The sequence below is a fragment of the Rana temporaria genome, chromosome 6, assembly GCF_905171775.1.
Source record: "Rana temporaria chromosome 6, aRanTem1.1, whole genome shotgun sequence".
Lineage (NCBI taxonomy): Eukaryota > Metazoa > Chordata > Amphibia > Anura > Ranidae > Rana > Rana temporaria.
The window spans coordinates 153,694,615-153,714,107 of NC_053494.1; the positions used below are offsets into that span (position 1 = coordinate 153,694,615).

Sequence of the window (19,493 nt, forward strand, 5' to 3'; positions counted from 1 at the left end):
TTAGAATTGTTTTCTAGTGACAGTTACCTTTAAGAAATATATTCAAATAGGATTTGTCATGGCACAGGAAAGTTGCTGTTTTCAGCCACTTGACCTCCGGAAGATTTACTCTCTTCATGACCGGGCCATTTTTTGCAATATGGCACTGCGATACTTTAACTGAAAATTGTGCACGCTGTACTCAAATAAAAATGTATGTGCCTTGTTCCCCACAAATAGAGCTTTCTCTTGGTGGTATTTAATCACCTCTGCATTACGCTATAAAAAAAAAAAAGTCCGACAATTTTGAAAAAAATAAATATTTTTTACTTTCTGCTATAAAATATATATATATCTAATAAAAAAAAAAAAAGGAAGAATTAATTTCTTCAACAAAAAAACCTCAATATATTGATTGACTTGCGCAAAAGTTATAGTGTCCACAAACTAAAGGGATACATTTATGGAATTTGTATTCATTTATTTTTTTACTAGTGGGACTGTGTTATTGCGGCAGACAAAATCGAACACCGACAGACACTTTTTGGGGACCTGTAATATACAGTGATCAGTTCTAAAAAAATATGCACTGTCACTGTACTGACACAGGCTGGGAAGGGGCTAAAATCAGGGGCGATCAAAGGGTTAACTGTGTGCCTAGCCAGTGCTTGTACTAGGGAAAGGCATTGATCCATGTTCCTGCTTTGCAGGAACACAGGATCAATGCCTTTCCTAATGACAGAATGGCGATCTGCCTTGTTTACACAGTCGGTAAGCACTTAACCACTTGCCAATCTGCCACGGTACATATGCTGTGGCAGGTCAGCATATGCATGCACAATTATGTCAAGCGCCTGCTCAGGGTTTTGGAGCACCCACCCCTACTCGTGGACTATGCGATCAAATGACCACAATGTCAGCAAAGCTGTTATGAATAAATTAAATTGATTTCTTCATACACACAATATAGATGGAAGAAGGTATAACTTCCACACAACCCAATTAATTTTACATTACATTATGACTGAAATTTAGGAGAAAGTTTAATTTCTTGTTTACATTTTTTTGTTTTTATTGGATGTACACCATGTTTTTTCAGCTAGACTAACTATATGAAATTTGATTGTATTTGATATGTTTTATGACAGAAGGTAGAAAAAATAATTTTCAGCCTTTTTAAAAAAAAAAAAATGAAAAAACCCAGTACTGAATACCACTGAAGAATGCTCCATTTGTGTGAAAATTATAAAAAATTAATTTGCGTACAGTATTGCATGACCGCACAATTGCCAGTTAAAGCAACGCAGTGCTGAATAGCAAAAAAAAAATCACTTTCCCAGACTCTACTCAACCATGAGGACATTGATCATCTTGTATAAGCAGGCTGTTACACACTGACAGGAAGTATCGTTGCACTACCTAGAGCACTCAACAGAACCCTGGTAGCTCATTGAGAACTACAAGCCGATAGCCGCAAAAGTTCTCACATTCACAGAACTTTGAAAATGAATGATGCAGATGCTGCATCCAACATGTTACATCCTGAATATTGTTGTAACACGCTACGAAACAAGGGGTTCCCCCTTGTCCTCTGCCCACTCTGGGTAGCGCCACCCTTGCAGGAAGGCTGCATTGCATCTGCCTACAAGTGCACATCCTGGCATGTGACTGTACCTAGGCACTCATATTCTATAGCCACTTAAGCCCTTGTTTACATACGGCTCTCCCCGTTCTTCAGCTCCGGGGAGCGATCGCGAGGGGGCGGCTAGAAACGAATAGCCGCGCCCTCCTCTCGGATCGCTCCCCGCGGGTTTCCGAACCGCCGCATGTACCGGGGGGGGGTCCCGATCTGACCCTCGACCCCGGGAAAGGCAGGGACGTACCTGTACGCCAGTATGCCTGTACGTGCCATTCTGTGGACGTACATATACATGCGGCGGGCATTAACCGGATAGCTGAATATCTGTGTTAGATCAAATAAGACATATCCTGCACATTGCTGCCCGCTTCTAAAAACGAATAATTGCAGAATGTTTTGCATGAGATTTGGCGATGTCATTACTGTGCTGCTCACTATTCTGGCTGGAGAGGAAGTTCTACCCAAGGACATGCAGTGTAATGCAACTTATCCTTAAGAACAGGGCTGTGGAGTCGGTAGATAAATGTTCCGACTCCGACTCCTCAGTTTTATGTACTTCCGACTCCCCGACTCCGACTCCTCTGTATTAATATGCGAATGTATTTTATACATTCCTTGAGGGAAAGAAACGCAACCTACCACAGGACTACTGGCTGGGAAGCCAACAGTCTACTGTATTGCACAGTTTAAGCAAAAGACAAACACAATGAAAACAACGTTTTTTATTCTAAAACATGATTTTCCTAGGAGAATCCCATAGTCAGGTTTAAAGTTTAAGCTAACAATCGGAGTTTACAAGTTTTTATAGCCTTAGCTAAATGACAGCAGTTTTTCCAATGGTTTACAGCTTCAGTCTTGAACTATTGGCCCTCCATTCCCTTCACTTATACAAGTGTCTCACTCTCTAGTCCTGCAAAAAACATATTTATTTAATCCCTTATTAGTGAGAGGCTAGGTTACACATGGACGCTGCGTTCCCTGTAAAAGCAGAACACAACACTATGGAAAGTATAAGTATCGCAGCTCCTAATTGTGCGTTGCGTGCCATATAGTGAAGCACATGAAAAGCATGCTTCGTCACGGTCACTTAACATGTTCGTTTTGCGGTTACGTGAGGCACTGCATGCATTGGTCTTTATTCTTACAGTAGAGAAGTCATTAATTATAACTTTTTGTGAATTGGGACATTTAAACTTGCTTTTTTTTTTTAATTCCAATCTAAATTTAGTAGGAGTCGGAGTCGGTGCATTGTTTTCCGACTCCAGGTACCCAAAATTTCCTCCGATTCCACAGCCCTGCTTAAGAACCAATAAGAGTACTGGGAATTAAGAGGAGGCACAGGCCAAGTTCAACTTCCACAAGAGAAATCAAGATTCCCATATAAACAGCAGCTACCAATGCATTATCATCATCAATAATAATAATAAATAAAAAACAAATCAGGAAATTTACAGTGCATCCAAGTCTGAAATCTACCTTCTGATGTGCCTTTAATTGACTAGTAATAAATCCTACTCTTGCTGTTACCATCTTCACTATGTCGTTGGCATCTCTTGAGTTAACAAGCTCACCTTCAATATTTCTCTGCAAGAGAAGGAACAGATGTTTTTTTACAAATCAAGTAAAATTTTAGTAAAAACAAAAAACAAAAAATAAATAAAAAAAACACACACAATGACAATGTTCTCACAGCCATCATAAATACACGTTATGATGGACTATTACAGTAGTCAAAGGGTTATCATTCCCTCACAGAGTGCAAAGTAGTAGCTTTTAGGATAGAATATGTATAAGACCAGTAAAGAAGTGTCAGTAACAAAGGGCATAATAAGTGGGTCACAAACTAAAGATATAGACATGGACTCTGTGGGTACCCCAATAAAAGTGTATCATAGCCAAACATCTTTTTGGATAGAGTAGGGGAGTATTACCAGGTGTTGTGCTCAGCTGCCTGTACAAAGGAAAAAAGAGTTCTGAGGAAGAGGGTCTTGCCCTCAAAATGTGTCACCTCATTCACTTTCTAGGGAGAGAGGTCCAGCCCACATGGAGCATTTGCACTTTGCGTCTATTGCCAATTTTGGAGTCGGTGTATCCCTTGAGGATTATAGCCTTATGGCCTTTTTAAGTATATTGAAATAAAAAAGGCCAAAAAGAAATGCTTTTAAAAGGTAATGCATGAGTTATGGATGTATGCCCCTGGAGGCAGACTGTGTACATCCATATCTATTATTATACAGGATTTATATAGCGCAATTTTGCACAGCGCGTTACAACACGAGGGAAAACAGTACAGTTACAACACAATTCAATACAGGAGGGATAAGAGGTCCCTGCTCGTTAGAGCTTACAATCTAGAAGGAAGGGTCAAGTAGAACAAAAGGTAACAGTGGTGGGGGGGTTGATCAGATGGAGGAAGTTAAAATACAGTTGTTAGGTGTGGGTAGGATAGGCTTCTCTGCAGAGAAGGGTTTTCAAGGATCGTCTAAAAGCTAATAGAGTTGAAGATAATCGGACAAATTGGGGTAAGGAGTTCCGTAGGATTGGAGAGGCTCTAGAAAAGTCCTTGAGGCGAGTATAGGAGGAGGCGAGGAGGGAGCTAGAGAGCAGGAGGTCATAGGCATGCATATACTCTCTGAAGATTTCCCCTCACTGCCTGTTGCGCCTCTAGGAAAGTAATGAAGGGAAATCTCCCCAACAGGACATAGATAGCAAACAAACCGACAGAAAGTTTATTTCTATACATACACTTTAAAGTGGTTGTAAACCCTATAAGCCATTGCTTCAGGTTTTCTTCAGTGCGCATGTGCCGATGACATCGGTACATGCAGGGGACAGGGGATATCTCCTTAACCGTGCAGGTTTAGAAAAATATCCTGGGTAGCTACAGGTAAGCCTTATTATAGGCTTACCTGTAGCATAAAGTGGTTTTAAAGGGTTTGCAACCAATTTAAGGACTGGTTCACACCACAAAAATGCACTCCAGATCTGTTCCGGATGAGTTTCTTCATGCACGTTCGATGCATTTTTGATGCGATTCCAGATGCTTTTTTTTCAATGCACTGGGTTTGGTGCAATTTTGATGCCTTCCAGTGCATTCCGTGGCATTTTTGATGCGTTTTACTGTGTTCCAGTACAGGAAAATTGCAGCATGTACTACTTTATTTTTTAATGGAACTGGAAAGTCCTGGAACTGACTGCACTGGTGTGAACTATGCCATTGGAAACCATATAACATATTTTTCATGTGCTTTTGATGCAATGCATTCATGTGTCCTGTCACTACTTTCATTGCCAATCTAAGAGAACACAGTGGGAGGAGCCAAGATTCCCTTCTGATGTATATAAATAGACGGAGGACACATGACTGCACAGAAGAACTCGCACACTGTACTAAACATGGACCTAAAACAGAGAGGATCAAAGTAATTAATACATGTTTCTTTACAACCACCACTGGGGGGGGAGTAAGCTCAAGAAAAGTGAAATTCAAGAGGAATAATATTCCTTCTAGCATGCATTACGATTTAGTGAAACGGGAGAGAAGACTTGATTCACAGAACTTGTAGTCTTCAGTGACCTCATTTATACTTTTTTTTGGCAAATAAAAACCTTTAAATAATAAATGTGTTTTATTATGTGTTGTAAATGTAAACCTTACCCTTTTAGACCCCTCATAGGGATAGAATTTCACAGTAGGATAGCCTCTGATGCCAGCCCTTTGACAGATATGTCCAAACGCTTCACAGTCCACTTTTCCAGTCTTTACTTTCCCTTTAAGGTGCTTTAAAACAGTAAAAAAAAAAAAAAAATCCATTAGGATATACTTTGTACATATTTGTCACTTTGTGTGTGTGGGTGGGTGGTGGGGGATGGGATTCGCAGGTACCCGGTTTTGAAAGGCAGCTGCTCCCACTTCCGATCAGATCGTTGCAGCAAGGTTCAGCCACCCTCCTCCCTATAGTGCCCTTTGGGACATATCACAGGTCTATGGTACTATTCACAAAGTGCAGCTCTTCACTGATGCTTTCCCATACCCAAGATGCTGGAGCATGCACTCAAAGCTGATTGAAAAAGGACATTGCTGGTTCCCTGGACAGGCAAGTGTACTTATATTAAAAGCAATATGAAAAAGGGGAGGGGGGAGCGCCACTTAAGTGCAGTACTAGACCAGGCTGGTTTATTAACAAGGGAGTATAAACAAGGGACGGTTTTTAATCTCTTGTTAAAAAAACAGCCTGTTCTAATACTGCACTTAGGTGACACTCTGCCCCCCTTTCTTCACACACAGCTGGCCAAACTGAGGACAGCAGCCACTGGTGCACAGTTCTACCCCTATAATGTATATGGACTTGTTTGGGCATTTTCTTACCACAAGTGCCTTTTATTTTTTTTCATATTTATTCTTTTTATTTTCCTTTTTTCTTTTATAACAAGGTCACAGGAGATTATCATACAATTGATTACAGCCATACATTACATTATTCTAAACATAATGTCTCTTCAGAAAACAAACAAACAAACCCAAGCCCAAAGGCATAATTATAGCCAATTCATTTTCCTCCCTATTCTTAAATACATTCATTGTCAATTTACCCTACTTTGTCTGCTCCCCTAGTTCAAAATGTATGTACGTCAAGCTCCTCCTCCCATCTGTTTCCTTGTTATCGGTATCACCTTACTTATCTAACCCCTTATGTGGGGATCCCCCAAAATACACAACTCCAACACAGCCCCGAACACAAAAACATAAGCAACGACACAAAGAAGAAAAAAAAAAAAAAAAAAAAAACACAAAGAAAAAATAAAAGACCCAGATTCCAGATTCCTCTCTCTTTCCCCACCTCCCACCGCACATATCCTCGCCAGCATCCAATCTTCCTTACCATCAACTAGCTTCTGATCACTTGGGCTCCCTCGCCTCTCATCCCTCTTCTAATAGTCTCTTCCCCTCTTCTGTATGCATAAACTTATTCCAACTTGCCCATGTTTCTACGTACTGTTCCCTTCTATTCCTAGATGAAAGCATTAAGTCCTCCATAGCTCCAATTTCCCTGACCCTATTGAGCCATCTTGCTACGGAGGGAGATCTACTGTCTCTCCACTGGAGACTTATTCCCATTTTTGCTGTATTTATCAGGTGTCGTAACACCGACTTTTGGTATTCCCCTACTGGAATCTGTGAGCTATGGAGGAGAAAGAAGGCTGGGTCATCTGGAATCTGAAATTTCGTAAGTTTTTGTCCTATTCTGCGCACCTCCTTCCAGTAATCCTTCACCTTTACGCAGTCCCAAAATAAATGTCGCAGAGTCCCCTGTTCCAGCCCACATCTCCAGCAATTCTCTGAGTTCTCATTAGAAAGTTTATGCAACTTTACTGGAGTGTAGTACCACTGCGACAGTAATTTATAGTTACATTCCTGTATCCGTGTTGATACAGATGAATATAAAGCCAGAGATACTATTTGTTTCCGTTGGGTCTGTGAGAAGGTTATCCCCAAGTCTCTTTCCCATTTAGTGATTCCTGGAAGGACAAAATCTTCCCGGGGAGCATTTAATATTTTATACATTTTAGATCCCACTCGCTGTATTGGTTCTTCCTCATCGCAATATTTTTCAAATTTTGTCAGTTGCCGCTGGAAATTAGAAGGGTGTCCCAAAGTGCTTAGGAAATGTCTAGTTTGGAGCGCTTGCCAGAAACTTAACTCATACTCTCCCCCTACCCTCATCAGATCGGCGATTGATGGCCACCTATCTGTTTTCAAGAAATGTGATACCTGGATTTTACCCCTCCCTTTCAAGTTATTATATATTGCCCCGGTCATCCCCGGTGTAAATCTTGGGTTCCCCAGTACCGGGTATAGGGGTGAGTATTTAGATGAAACTTTAGAGTTTTTGCATATTTTAGCAGTGACGGACAGGGTCGCTCCTATTAAGGGGTGTTTCTTTAACTTACTTGGTAGTGATTTATAACACCAGGGTGCCCTACCTAGTGCCACTGGGGAGTTCTGCTGTTCTACCTCAACCCACCTTTTATATTGTCTATTTCTACACCAATCTATCAACCTCGTCAGGTGGGCTGCTTGATAATATTTGGCTATATCCGGTATTGCCATCCCTCCCCAGCTCTTTGGAAGTTTCAACACCTCTTTTTTTATCCTTGGCCTTTTCCCGTTCCAGACAAAACTCATTAAGGTCGTGTCCAGTTGCCGGAGAAAGGTCAAGGGTATTTTAATCGGTAGAGTCTGAAACAAATACGTTATTTTTGGTAGTATACTCATTTTCACTATATTGTTTCTGCCAAACCATGAGTATATTCCATGCTTCCATTTCTCCATAAGCTTTCTGACTGAGTTAAGGAGGGGTGGGAAATTTATTTTAAACGTTTCTTTTATGTTTGCTGGAATTAGAGTACCTAAAAATTTTAGCGCCGTTTTCCATTTAAATCTGAAGTTTTGTTGTATTATATTCCGCATCTGTGTTGGTACTGCTACAATTAATGCTTCAGATTTAGTCTGATTTACTTTTAAATTAGATAGTTCTCCGAATCTTACAATCTCTCTAACCAAAATGGGTAGAGAAACATGTGGATTTGCAATGGAAAACAGCAGGTCATCCGCAAACGCTATTACCTTATGACTCCCCTCCCCTATCTGAATGCCCTGAATGTCTGGATTTTGCCGGATTCTGTTTAAGAGAGGTTCCAAGGACAGGACAAAGAGTAATGGTGACAGGGGGCATCCCTGCCGTGTTCCATTCGAAGTTGTAAATATTTTAGAGTATATCCCATTTACTCTCACCGAGGCACGTGGGTCAGTGTACACACTTCTAATCCATCCCAACATATTTTCTCCTAGGCCCACGTGACGCAGCACCGAGAACAGAAACCTCCAACTAACTCTGTCAAAAGCCTTCTCGGCATCAGTATTTAGGAACACGGCAGGGATGCCCCCCTCAGATGCCCCCTGAACCAGATTCAGGGCCCTTATTGTACCATCTCTTGCCTCTCTCGTAGGGATAAATCCTACCTGGTCCCTATCTATCAAATCCGGAAGCCACACTTTCAACCTACTAGCTAATATCTTTGTGAACAATTTCAGGTCAGAGTTTAATAACGAGATCGGCCTGTAACTGCCGCACTCCGCCGGGTCCTTCCCCTCCTTAGGGATCACTGTAATATGAGCTAATAAAGCCTCCGGCGGAAAAGCGGCAGAATGGCCCATATCATTGAAAACCCTTGTCATTTGCTCACTCAGATATGGTAAAAACTCCTTGTAATATCTAATCGTATACCCATCCGGCCCCGGAGCTTTCCCATCTTTCATAGTTTTTAGTGTTGACTCTAGTTCCTCTACTGAGATGGGAATATCTAGGCTGGCCTGGGCGATAGAAGGCAGTCTAACTAGATCCGCTGTTAAAAGATACTCATCTATCTCTGTTTGGGTCACCGATGTCTGAGCCAGATTGTACAAGTTGGAATAGTATCTACCAAATTCCTCTGCTATCTCCTTAGGTTTCCGCTTTAATTGCCCCTCCTGTCCCTTAATTTGTGGGATATACGTTGCTTGGCTCTTTTCTTTCAGCTTCCCCGCTAACAGTTTGCTACACTTGTCCCCGAATTCATAGTTTGTTTTTTTGCCCCTTTGTATAATTGCCTTTGCCTTGTATCGTAGTAATTCTGTGATCTGCCTCCGCAAATGGCTCAATTCTCTACCTATTTCAGGGGTCATTGTCTTTTTATGCTGGAGTTCTAGTGTTTGAATTTCTGCTAATAAATTCTTTACCTGTTGGTCTCGTTTCTTTTTTATTTTTGCTCCAAGTCTCATCAGTGTCCCTCTGATTACTGCCTTGTGGGCTTGCCAGACCATCCCAGGGTTGCTCCCAGGGATATCATTCAGTTGGAAGTAATCTGTAATATCCCGGGCAACTTCCTCTCTCACTTCTTCATTCTGTAGTAGGCTCTCGTTGAGACGCCACCTTCTTTCCTGGGCCAGCTCCGTCCCTGCCAACGAGATACATAAACTCACCGGCGCGTGGTCGGACCACGTTATATTTCCTATGGAGACCTCTGTTACAGATGGAATCAGATACTGGGGAACCATGAACAGGTCAATCCTAGAGTACAACTGATGTGGGTTGGAGTAGAAAGTGTAGTCCTTCTCCTCTCCATGTAGCGTTCTCCATACATCTACTAGTTGAGCCTCATAGAATCCACCCAGCACACCCCGTCTGATTCCATCTGCAACAGATGAAGTCCCCCGGGAGCAATCAATCTTTGGATTTAGTGGGATATTAAAATCACCTCCCAGTATTAATTTACCTTCCGAGACTGCCATCAGGGCCCTCAGGGTTTTCCTCAGGAATACATCCTGTTGTACGTTTGGTAAATACACTGTAGCTAAAGTCACCTTAATCCCTCTTATTGACCCCTTTAGAAAAAGATATCTCCCTTTTGGATCTTGATATATTTTTTCTAGTATCCATGGGATCCTATTTGATATCAGGATGGAAACCCCTTTAGATTTTGCTTCTTGGTTTTCCGCATGATACACATATGGGTAGTACTTATTTTGTAGCATAGGGAGCCCACCTGCTCTAAAGTGCGTCTCCTGTATATAACCGATGTCTGTTCCTATAGACCTCATGTCCCGCACTAACATCCTACGTTTCTCAGGGGTGTTAAGTCCCCTGACATTTAAAGATGTAATTTTTATTCCCTCCATCTGGGCACCCAGTGGACAAGAAAATTCAATGCTCTAGTGGCGCGGGGTAGGTAAAGGTCAGAGAGAGAAATGGTCACACAAAAAAAAAAAACAAAAAAAACAAAAAAAAAAAAAAAAAAAAAAAAAAAACCTTGTATTCTAGGCTGGATCCCACACCTACTCACCCCCCTCTACTTCCCCCTTCCCCTTCCCTCCCACCTCCCCCCCCTTATGTCTCACCTAGAGAAAGAACCCACTTATGACCCCCACCCCCAATTGGTCAGTGGATATTTCCTATTCCGGGGATTGGACCAATTAGGCAGAGTACTGTATCTATTTATCTAATTGTTCCCACTTAACAGTAGTGTGAATATAAAGAGAAAAAAAAAGAGAACAAATCCCCAAAATAATATATACAGACGTGTGAAACTTTATACTCCCAGCTACTCCGTCCCCGCCCCTCCATTTTACTGATACCCTATAGAAACGTCCCAATTTCCTTCCTGCCCCATTACCCTCCCTCCTTTCCCGGGCCCCCAGAGCCCCCAGAGCCCCCATCCTAAACCTTCCCGTCCCCCCCGCCCCCCCTCCCCTCCCCAGGTCAACTCTCCTCTCCTCCTTGAGCTCCCAATATTCCGCTTCTCGCCACCTCTTCCCCCCCACCCCCCGCCCCCCATCCCCCCCCCCAGATCCACCGGGGAAGAAGGGGGTATGGGGAAGTGGGGGGGGTACACCCCCCTCGGTAGCGGTGAGGACCTCCCACATCCTGCCCACTTGCCCACCCCCCTCTCATCTACAGATCATTATTCAGAGCACTATACAGTGTTCCCAAACTATTTCAGGAGGTTCCCGTCCCTCCTCTCCTCCTTCTCAGTGTTTACACACCCACTTCGTGATTAACTTAAATATTACTTATGTTATACGTGTTTGACCTCTAGGGTCTACTGTGTTGTATTCTCGTCTCCTCGTTCGAGGGGACCAGGATAATTATAGTGCAAATATAATACAATTATAATAAAAAAAAAAGAAAACAGAGTATCACATAAACTCTGGTAGTAACAGACTTGTGATATTCCTTCCATATCACTCTTAATATTGTATATCCTCTAGGGACATCATCACCTTATAAAAAAAAGAAAAACCACCCATCTTTAAGGTCTCCCAAAAAAAAAAAATACCTTGGGGGAGACTTATTAATAAATGAAGACTCAGCTCCTAGTATGGTCTGAGCTCCCCAATAAGCACATCTAAAAAAAAGTGAAGCCTTATAACATAGCATTAATCCGCAAAAGCTAAAGCTAGAGAAAAAAAAAGAAAAAAAAAAACAAAAAAAACAAAAACAGTGTTTCCTATGTGATAGTGTCACTAATTCCCCCTCCGAGGGAGGCACGGGGGGGGGGGGGGGAGCTACCCGCTGTGGCCTAGAACCAGCCCCGGAGCCCATCGGTCTCACCCATGGGCTCCTTCAAGCTGTCCCCGTCCACAGACATCCACAGACCAGTGGAACTACTGGGGGCCATGTGGGGGGGCCCCGCAGAGGCCCAAACCCCCACAAAACCCCCAAGAAAGAGGCTAACCTACGGGAAAACAAAAAAAAACCCTAAAAAAAAAAAAAAAAAAAGAAAGAAAAAGGGGAGGGGGGGACACGCGGGGGGCCAGTGGTCCAATGGGAGTGGAAAAAAACCCACCCCTCCCTGTATGGCTCTATGGCTCGGGTGCCACCAGGATACCGTGAGGAAGACCTTGAACTTATGACCTATCAGCTTAGACAAAAAAAAAAAAAAAAAAAAAGTTTGAACCCCAAAAGGCAAAGGGATAACATGACAAAGTTTTAACCCATCGTTCCTCTGACTTTAGTCCATCAAAATAAAACAGTAATAGTCCATCTTTCCTCTAGTGGTCACAAGTCCATCGCATTATATAGTGTAGGGACCTTATGTCCTATGAATATCCTGTGTAGGCACGGCTCTTCCCTGGTCCCTTTCTATTCTCTCTGGACTCTTAGGCCCAGTGAAGTTTGTTTTATTATAGGCTCGGTTTGGCAGATGTTGTAGCCAGTTTGGGACCTCCATCTCCTCCATCTCCATAAACCTAAACAACTCAGGTAACTCCATAGGCTGTTGTAAATGAAATGACTGTGCGTTCTTTTTAATAATGACTGCTATGGGGTACCCCCAACGATAAGTTCCACCTGCTTGTTTAACCTTATCTAAAACCAAACGCAGCATGGCTCTCCTTTGTAAAGTAGCACGGGAGAGGTCTGGCAGTATTTGTATCCTAGTCCCTTCATACACCACCCCTCCTGCGTCCCAAGCTTTCCGGCTCACAAGTTCTTTATGTGAAAAGTTCAAGAAGCAACCAATCACGTCTCTTGGCTTATTGGGGTTCAGTGAGGGGGGGCCCAGTGCTCTATGTAGTCGTTCAAATTCCAGGGGTTGAGAGAGGCCCTGGCCCACCAGTTGTTGACATATTGCTACTATGCACTGCTGCAACGACTCAGACCCCACTGTCTCGGGGACCCCCCTGAACCTCAAATTTTTACGTCTGCTTCTGTCCTCCATCTCTTCTATCTTTAACTGGAGTAGATCGACTTGAAGGGAATGTGTATTCTGTATTTGTTCTAATTTAGCTACTCGCTTTTCCAACATTCCCCCCTCAGTAACAACATGTGTTAACTTATCTGTCAGATGTTGTATCTCCCCGTGGACCGACTCCATCTCTCTCCGGTGGGACTCCTCCATTCGTGTCACCAACGCCTCCATCTCTGCGCGAGTGGGGAGCGCCAGTATATCAGCTCGCGTTGGTAAGGTCTGTAGCACCTCTTTCAGAGACCTCAGTTCTCCCTCTTGCAGACCCTGCTGTGCCTCCATCTCAGGCTGTCTCCTCTCCCCCAAACACACGCCTCTGGAGTCTCTCCCTTTTGCTCTTTCTGCTCCGTTATCCGTAGCACCACCGGCCGGGGGGGACTCACTTTGGTCTGCCGTCTCTCTGCGGGTGGGCGAGGACGCTGGCGGCGCGCACGCTTCCTTACTCCCACGTGACTCAGCTGAGCGAATCCGATTCACCGCCGCCCGTGTCTGGGGAAAGAACTGCTGGATGTCAGCCTGCACGCGCACTCTGGAGGGTCTGGAGGATCTCTCCTCCTGCTTCATCCCCGGTCCACCTCTTAGGCTAGGACCCCTGGAGCCACCACGCCACTACACCCTCCAACCAAGCGGGTAAGGTACACCTTTTCCGGCCATAGGGCATCACTCAAATGTTCACTGAAATCCGGAGGTAAGCGGGGGCTTAGAGGAGCTCTGGAGTCAGCTTGCTTCTACTCCGCCATCTCCGCCATCATTAGGCCACTCCCCCCCCGACAATCCGTCGTCCGTCGGGCACAAGTGCCTTTTATATGGGTTTGCATGCTTGCTGGGCATTGACCCGCTGTGTGGCAGAATACGCTCATATAATAATTTTACCAGTATTTGTAGCTGCTGTCTTAATATTTTGGGGGGAGACTAGAGCTCCAGCTTGAATATTTGGCAGGATCATCAGGTATCTTTTTCTACTAAATAGCAAGATAGCAAAGTAAAAAGGGGACAATGCTACATAAGAGTTACATTCTCATTTAAAAATAGAGAATTATAATAAATAAATTAAATAATAATAAATCAAATAAAAAAAAACACACACACACAAAGTCAGTCATGCTATTGGGCATTTCTTTATATGGAGTAATGGCTGTCCACCTACTCTACTACTTGTCACATTTTGTATTAGGCCCCTTCCACACGGGGACGGATCAGTCAGTGGCATCAACCAGCTCAGCGGGAGATCTCTGCGTTGATCTCCACTGAGCCGGCAGATGACAGGTCCCTCCCTGCTCACTGAGCGGGGAGGGGCTCGTCGAGCAACGCTGCTCGTTTATGGAGAGATCGGACAAAAATGGACAGCATGTCCGTTTTCATCAGATCTCACCCGATCCGCCAAGACTGATGGCAACGTATCGCCATCCGTCTGATTTTATTAGAAAGGAACTGCAGACTACGTAGCTTAAAGGTTCACATCTAGGCATTGCTACCGTATTTTACAGGCATTTTTTGCTGAGTTTTGTATAGGAATTTCCAATGTTAAAAGGTAGTCAATGTAAAAGCTGTAAAACGCCTGTAATCTGCCAAAGAGAAGGCCCTATACTTTGAGTGACGGGCGTTTTGCTTCAGGCGACAGAACGCTCAGATGTGAACTGAACAGGGGGCCAATAAAAATTAATGAGATTTGTCTTTAGAACTGAGGCTTACAGCAGAAAAATTCCCAAAAACGCCTAGGTGTGAACAGAGCCTTAGGGAATACAATAAACAATTCAAGTAAACTGGTTCACTATTACAGTAGATGTAAGCTGCATTTAAGAGCTTCGCTTACCCTCGCCACAACTTCAAATTCTGGAGCAAAGCTTCGACATGGACCACACCAAGGAGCATAGAAATCTATGAGCCAGTGATCTTTTCCACTCAACACCTTCTCATCAATGGTTTCGGGTGTAAGAGAAGCAGTCAATTGAGGCAGATATCTGTAGGCAAATATAAGAGTCAAAGAAATTATTCATACCCTGTCAGAGTTTGCTCAACATTTTGTGATTTCTGACCATTAATACAGAGAGGGTTTTCAGGCAGACACACAAAGTCCCGGGAATCGGACCTGAAAATAAATACTCTAGCACTTTTACTAACCATCTACCTTATGTTATTATTATATTCCTACTTGTGCTAAATAAGATAGATTTCCCAGTAACCAGATTTAATACAGGGAACCTTTTTCTCCGTCAACATTATTTAAAAAAAATACCCATCAGATCTTGAATGCTCTACGAAGGCTACAGAAGCAAGCTTCTGAAGCATCTTGGGAGCCACAAATCTTGGGGCGTTTTTTTTGTCAAAGGCTTCCTACTGGCACATCACCATGATGGGCAACCTCTCCTCACCAAGGTGGTGTGGGATGGGGCATGCAAAGCTGTGACACCGTAGGTGAAAGTCTATATTTATATATTAGTGCAACCTGGTATAGTGGCTCATGGGAATTTTGCCTTCCAATGTGTCTTATTATGATGAAAGCAGCTTGAATAGTACAGAACCTGACAGGTATACTTTAAAATGTGACAGTAAATATAATTTACAGAACAAATGGGTACTCAGTACTTTATATGACACAAATAAACGTATCATCATTTTGCATGTGTTTATTTTTTTGTTAGCCTAGAGTTCTGCTTCTAGCTGGTTCAGGAATGTCTGGTCCCATAACAGTCACGGGGTTGTAAAGGTTCATTTTTTATTTTCTAAATAGGTTCCTTTAAGCTAGTGCATTGTTGGTTCACTTACCTTTTCCTTTGATTTTCCTTCTAAATGTTTTTTTTCTTTGTCTGAATTTCTCACTTCCTGTTCCTTCTCAGTAAGCTGTTCTAAATGACTTTCCACCGCTCAGATGATGGTGAAAAGCTTACTGAGGAGAAACAGGAAGTGAGAAATTCAAACAAAGAAAAAAAAAAATTAGAAAGAAAAATGGAAGGAAAAAAGTTAAGTGAACCAACAATGCACTAGCTTAAAAGAACCAAATTTAGAAAATAAAAGACAAACCTTTACAACCCCTTTAATTTCTGGTGTGTAAAGATGTTCTCAACAACAGTGGAGCCCAGAGACCCGTTCAGTATATAAAATTATCACAAAGTAATGCTTAGGTATTTACTATGCTCTTGGAAACAATGAAGCTTAGATTTTGAATAAAAAAAATAAAACCATTAACATGACAGAATAAAAAAATAATAAAAAAAACCCATACAGGGGAAGACAAAATAAAAGAAGCAATTATCGACTTACAAATTAAATGACTGCATGTGGGATTAATAAATAAACCTGAGCTGGTAATGAGACCAACTGAGAATATTGAAATCTACAATTGTTTGAGTATAAAGAGTAACTTACGAAAGTGCCCAGGTCTTCAGGGAGTATGCGTCTCTCTGCCAGCCACTGTACGCACTAGGACAAACAAGGAACCACATTTATTAAGATGATGGACTTGGGAAGCCAGCCATGCTTTTTACTGCTGTTATTACACATTAGAATGAAGAGAAAAAAACCTGCTGGTGCCCACATGTGACATTATATTTCAACCATTAGGATGTAGTAAAATCTTTATGTACACCCCTGGTAGAGCTGCACGATTAATCATTAAAGAATTGAGATCACAAATAAACTATCCTAACATTTTAAAATGGCTTTTATCTGATTCTATGTAACAAGTGCAGAGTTCTCTGCTCACTTATGGCAACTGACAAAAAAAAAATAATAATCAGGCAGCCTGCCAAGTTTCATCACAACATTGGGTAGGCGGAGATAAAGTGAAACATTGTATCTTCTGTTCTTTTAGATCAAAGGAATGAACTTCTGTAAATGAGGTCAGTTTAACCACTTACTAACCCTTTTTCTAACACTTGTTGCTTACAAAATTAAAATCAGTATTTTTTTTTGCTAGAAAGTTAGTTACTTGGAACCCCCAAATACACAGAGTTTAGCAGAGACCCTGGAGATTAAAATGGCGGTTGTTGAAATATTTTATGTCACACTGTATTTTCCCCAAAAACTCAATGTTTTGGGGGGAAAATACACTTTAATGAATAAAAAAAACAGTTAGGCTAGCCCAATTGTTTGTATAATGTGAAAAATTACGTTACGATTTGAGAATCGAGAGAGAATCTTTAGTCTAGGCAAACATTTTAGCCAGAATCATGCAACTCTAACCCCTGGTATGTCATATTCAAAGGTTCTCTCGCTGTACCTGCCAAAATGAACTGGTGGGGACATGTTGACATAATTATGAAATGTGGACAAAAATAAATAAAAAAATGAAACACAGTAGCTAAATAACTGCCTGGAGTCATGCAGAGAAGCAACGCCATGACACCCATGTATGAAGCAACACTTCACACGTCTTGGTGGTGATAAATGACTCTCCAGTATTAAAACCAAGAGAAGATAAGCTCAAAGCTCTTTGAAAGGAGCAATGATGTTGATTTACTAAAGGCAAACAGTCTGCACTGTAAATGCAGTTGGGCTAGATCTGAGGGGAAGCTCTGAAATGAGGGGAAGGTCTACTGATTTCTATCATCCAATCACGTGCAAGAAAAATTCAGTTTTTTTTATTTTCCTTGCATGTTCCACTCAGATCTAAAGCAACTGCACTTGCAAGTGTACAAACAATTTGCCATTAGTAAATAAGCCCCAATGTCTGTTGCATTTAATGTTCAGCTGTCATTTCTAAAGTACATACAAATAGTTTAAAAAAAAAAAAAAAATTGGCTGCTATGGACAATACAAAAACATGCAATATAGAAGGATGTACTCACATATAATAATTAGGATTGTCCCGATTTGCTGGATAAAGCCTGATCTCAGGGTAGGAGTTTACATATTCCTTGCTGCAGAGAGAGCTGTATTTCTGACAGTCAACACTTCCAACATTTATCAAACCACTTACATGCTGAAATTAGAGAAAATTTAATGAAAAAGTATAAGAGAGTGGACAAAACAACAAATTAGACACACTCCCACATTTACAAAAATGTACCATTTTGTATAGCTGGTGTAAGGACAGATCCCTAGAAGTGTAACTAGAAATTGCTGTACATACCTACATTTTCTCCTCCGCCTGCATTATATATGGAAGCAATGGAAGTAAAACACAGTGCCGATTTACACATACAATCAATAAATTAGCAGGTAGATTTAGGAAAAGCTATGTAACTACATCACAAACCACTCATTGGATTATCTATGTTTTTACTTAAAGCTGAACTCCAGAAAAAACGGGGTTACTTACCGGTAACATCCCTTTTCCTGGAGTCTTTCAGGACAGGTACTGTAGAGAGACACAGGCTCCTCCCCTCACAGGAAACACCGCCTTCCAATTAAGAATTTAAGCCTCATCCTCCCTCAGCTCCTCAGTTTTTTCCAGAGTACCTCCGGCCAGCTGGGGAGACACAAGAACACGTCATAAAAGTATAAAATTACATCTTACCTGACGGCCTCGTCTGATGAGTTTCCATAATATCCCCTACAACAAAGAGGGTGGGTACCAGTGCTGTCCTGAAAGACTCCAGGAAAAGGGATGTTACCGGTAAGTAACCCCGTTTTTCCCTGTTCGTCTTTCAGGACAGGTACTGTAGAGAGGATAAGCGAGCACCTTACCCTAGGGTGGGACAACTGCTTGCAGTACTTTGCGTCCAAAAGCCTGGTCTTTGGTTGAAAGTAGGTCCAGTCTGTAATGTTTTACAAACGTTGAGAAACTAGACCATGTTGCAGCCTTGCAGATCTGCTCCGGGGAAGCACCAGCACACTCTGCTTGGGAAGTTGCTACTGCCCTGGTGGAATGAGCCTTGATACCCTGTGGAGGCTCTACTCCCCTAGAAGAATAGGCTAGAACGATGGCTGCCCTTAACCACCTGGCTATCGTGCGTCTAGAAGCCCTAGACCCTTTCTTGGACCCAGAAAACAAAACAAATAGTGAATCAGCTTTCCTGAACTGACTTGTGTAATCCAAGTATTGTAGGACACACCTCCTAACATCTAGGTTGTGAAACTTGTGTTCCTGTTCCCTCACAGGATTTGAACAAAAAGAAGGCAATGTTATTTCTTGACTTCTGTGAAACTTAGAAGCTACCTTTGGTAGAAAAGCTGGATCTGTCTTAAAAATGATGCGATCCGGAAAAACTTGAAAAAAGGGGACCCTAATAGATAGGGCCTCGAGTTCGCTCACTCTCCTGGCAGTAGTGATCGCTACTAAAAATACTGTTTTGAGAGTGATCACTTTTAAACTACATTTGTCTAAAGGCTCAAATGGTTCTACTGTAAAGGCTTGAAGAACCAATGAGAGATCCCAAACTGGGAAGTTGGAGGTTTTAACAGGTCTCCGTCTACTCAAAGCCTTAAAAAATCTAGAGACCCAAGGGTCAAATGCTAGTTGTTTTTCAAAAAATACACTTAGCGCTGACACCTGACCCTTCAGCATGCTAGTTGCCAACCCTTTATCAGCTCCAGCTTGAAGAAATTCTAAAACAGCCACAGAGCTGTTGACACTGAATGAGCTTTCTGCACACCAGATGTTAAACCGTTTCCACACTTTTTGGTAAATGGCTTGCGTCTCCTTCTT

At 42.2% G+C, this 19,493-nt stretch overlaps 1 protein-coding gene across 1 annotated transcript in view; it reads right to left on the reverse strand.

Moving 5' to 3' along the window:
* Positions 1–19,493, reverse strand: part of DNAJC10 (DnaJ heat shock protein family (Hsp40) member C10) — a 72,771-nt gene that overhangs the window by 1,341 nt on the left and 51,937 nt on the right. The window contains exons 18-22 of the mRNA XM_040357634.1: positions 17,692–17,825; positions 16,271–16,324; positions 14,718–14,865; positions 5,277–5,399; positions 3,095–3,202 (exon numbers count right to left, since the gene is read on the reverse strand). Of these exons, the coding sequence (XP_040213568.1) occupies positions 3,095–3,202; positions 5,277–5,399; positions 14,718–14,865; positions 16,271–16,324; positions 17,692–17,825 (567 nt within the window). The remainder of the gene's footprint in view (positions 1–3,094; positions 3,203–5,276; positions 5,400–14,717; positions 14,866–16,270; positions 16,325–17,691; positions 17,826–19,493) is intronic.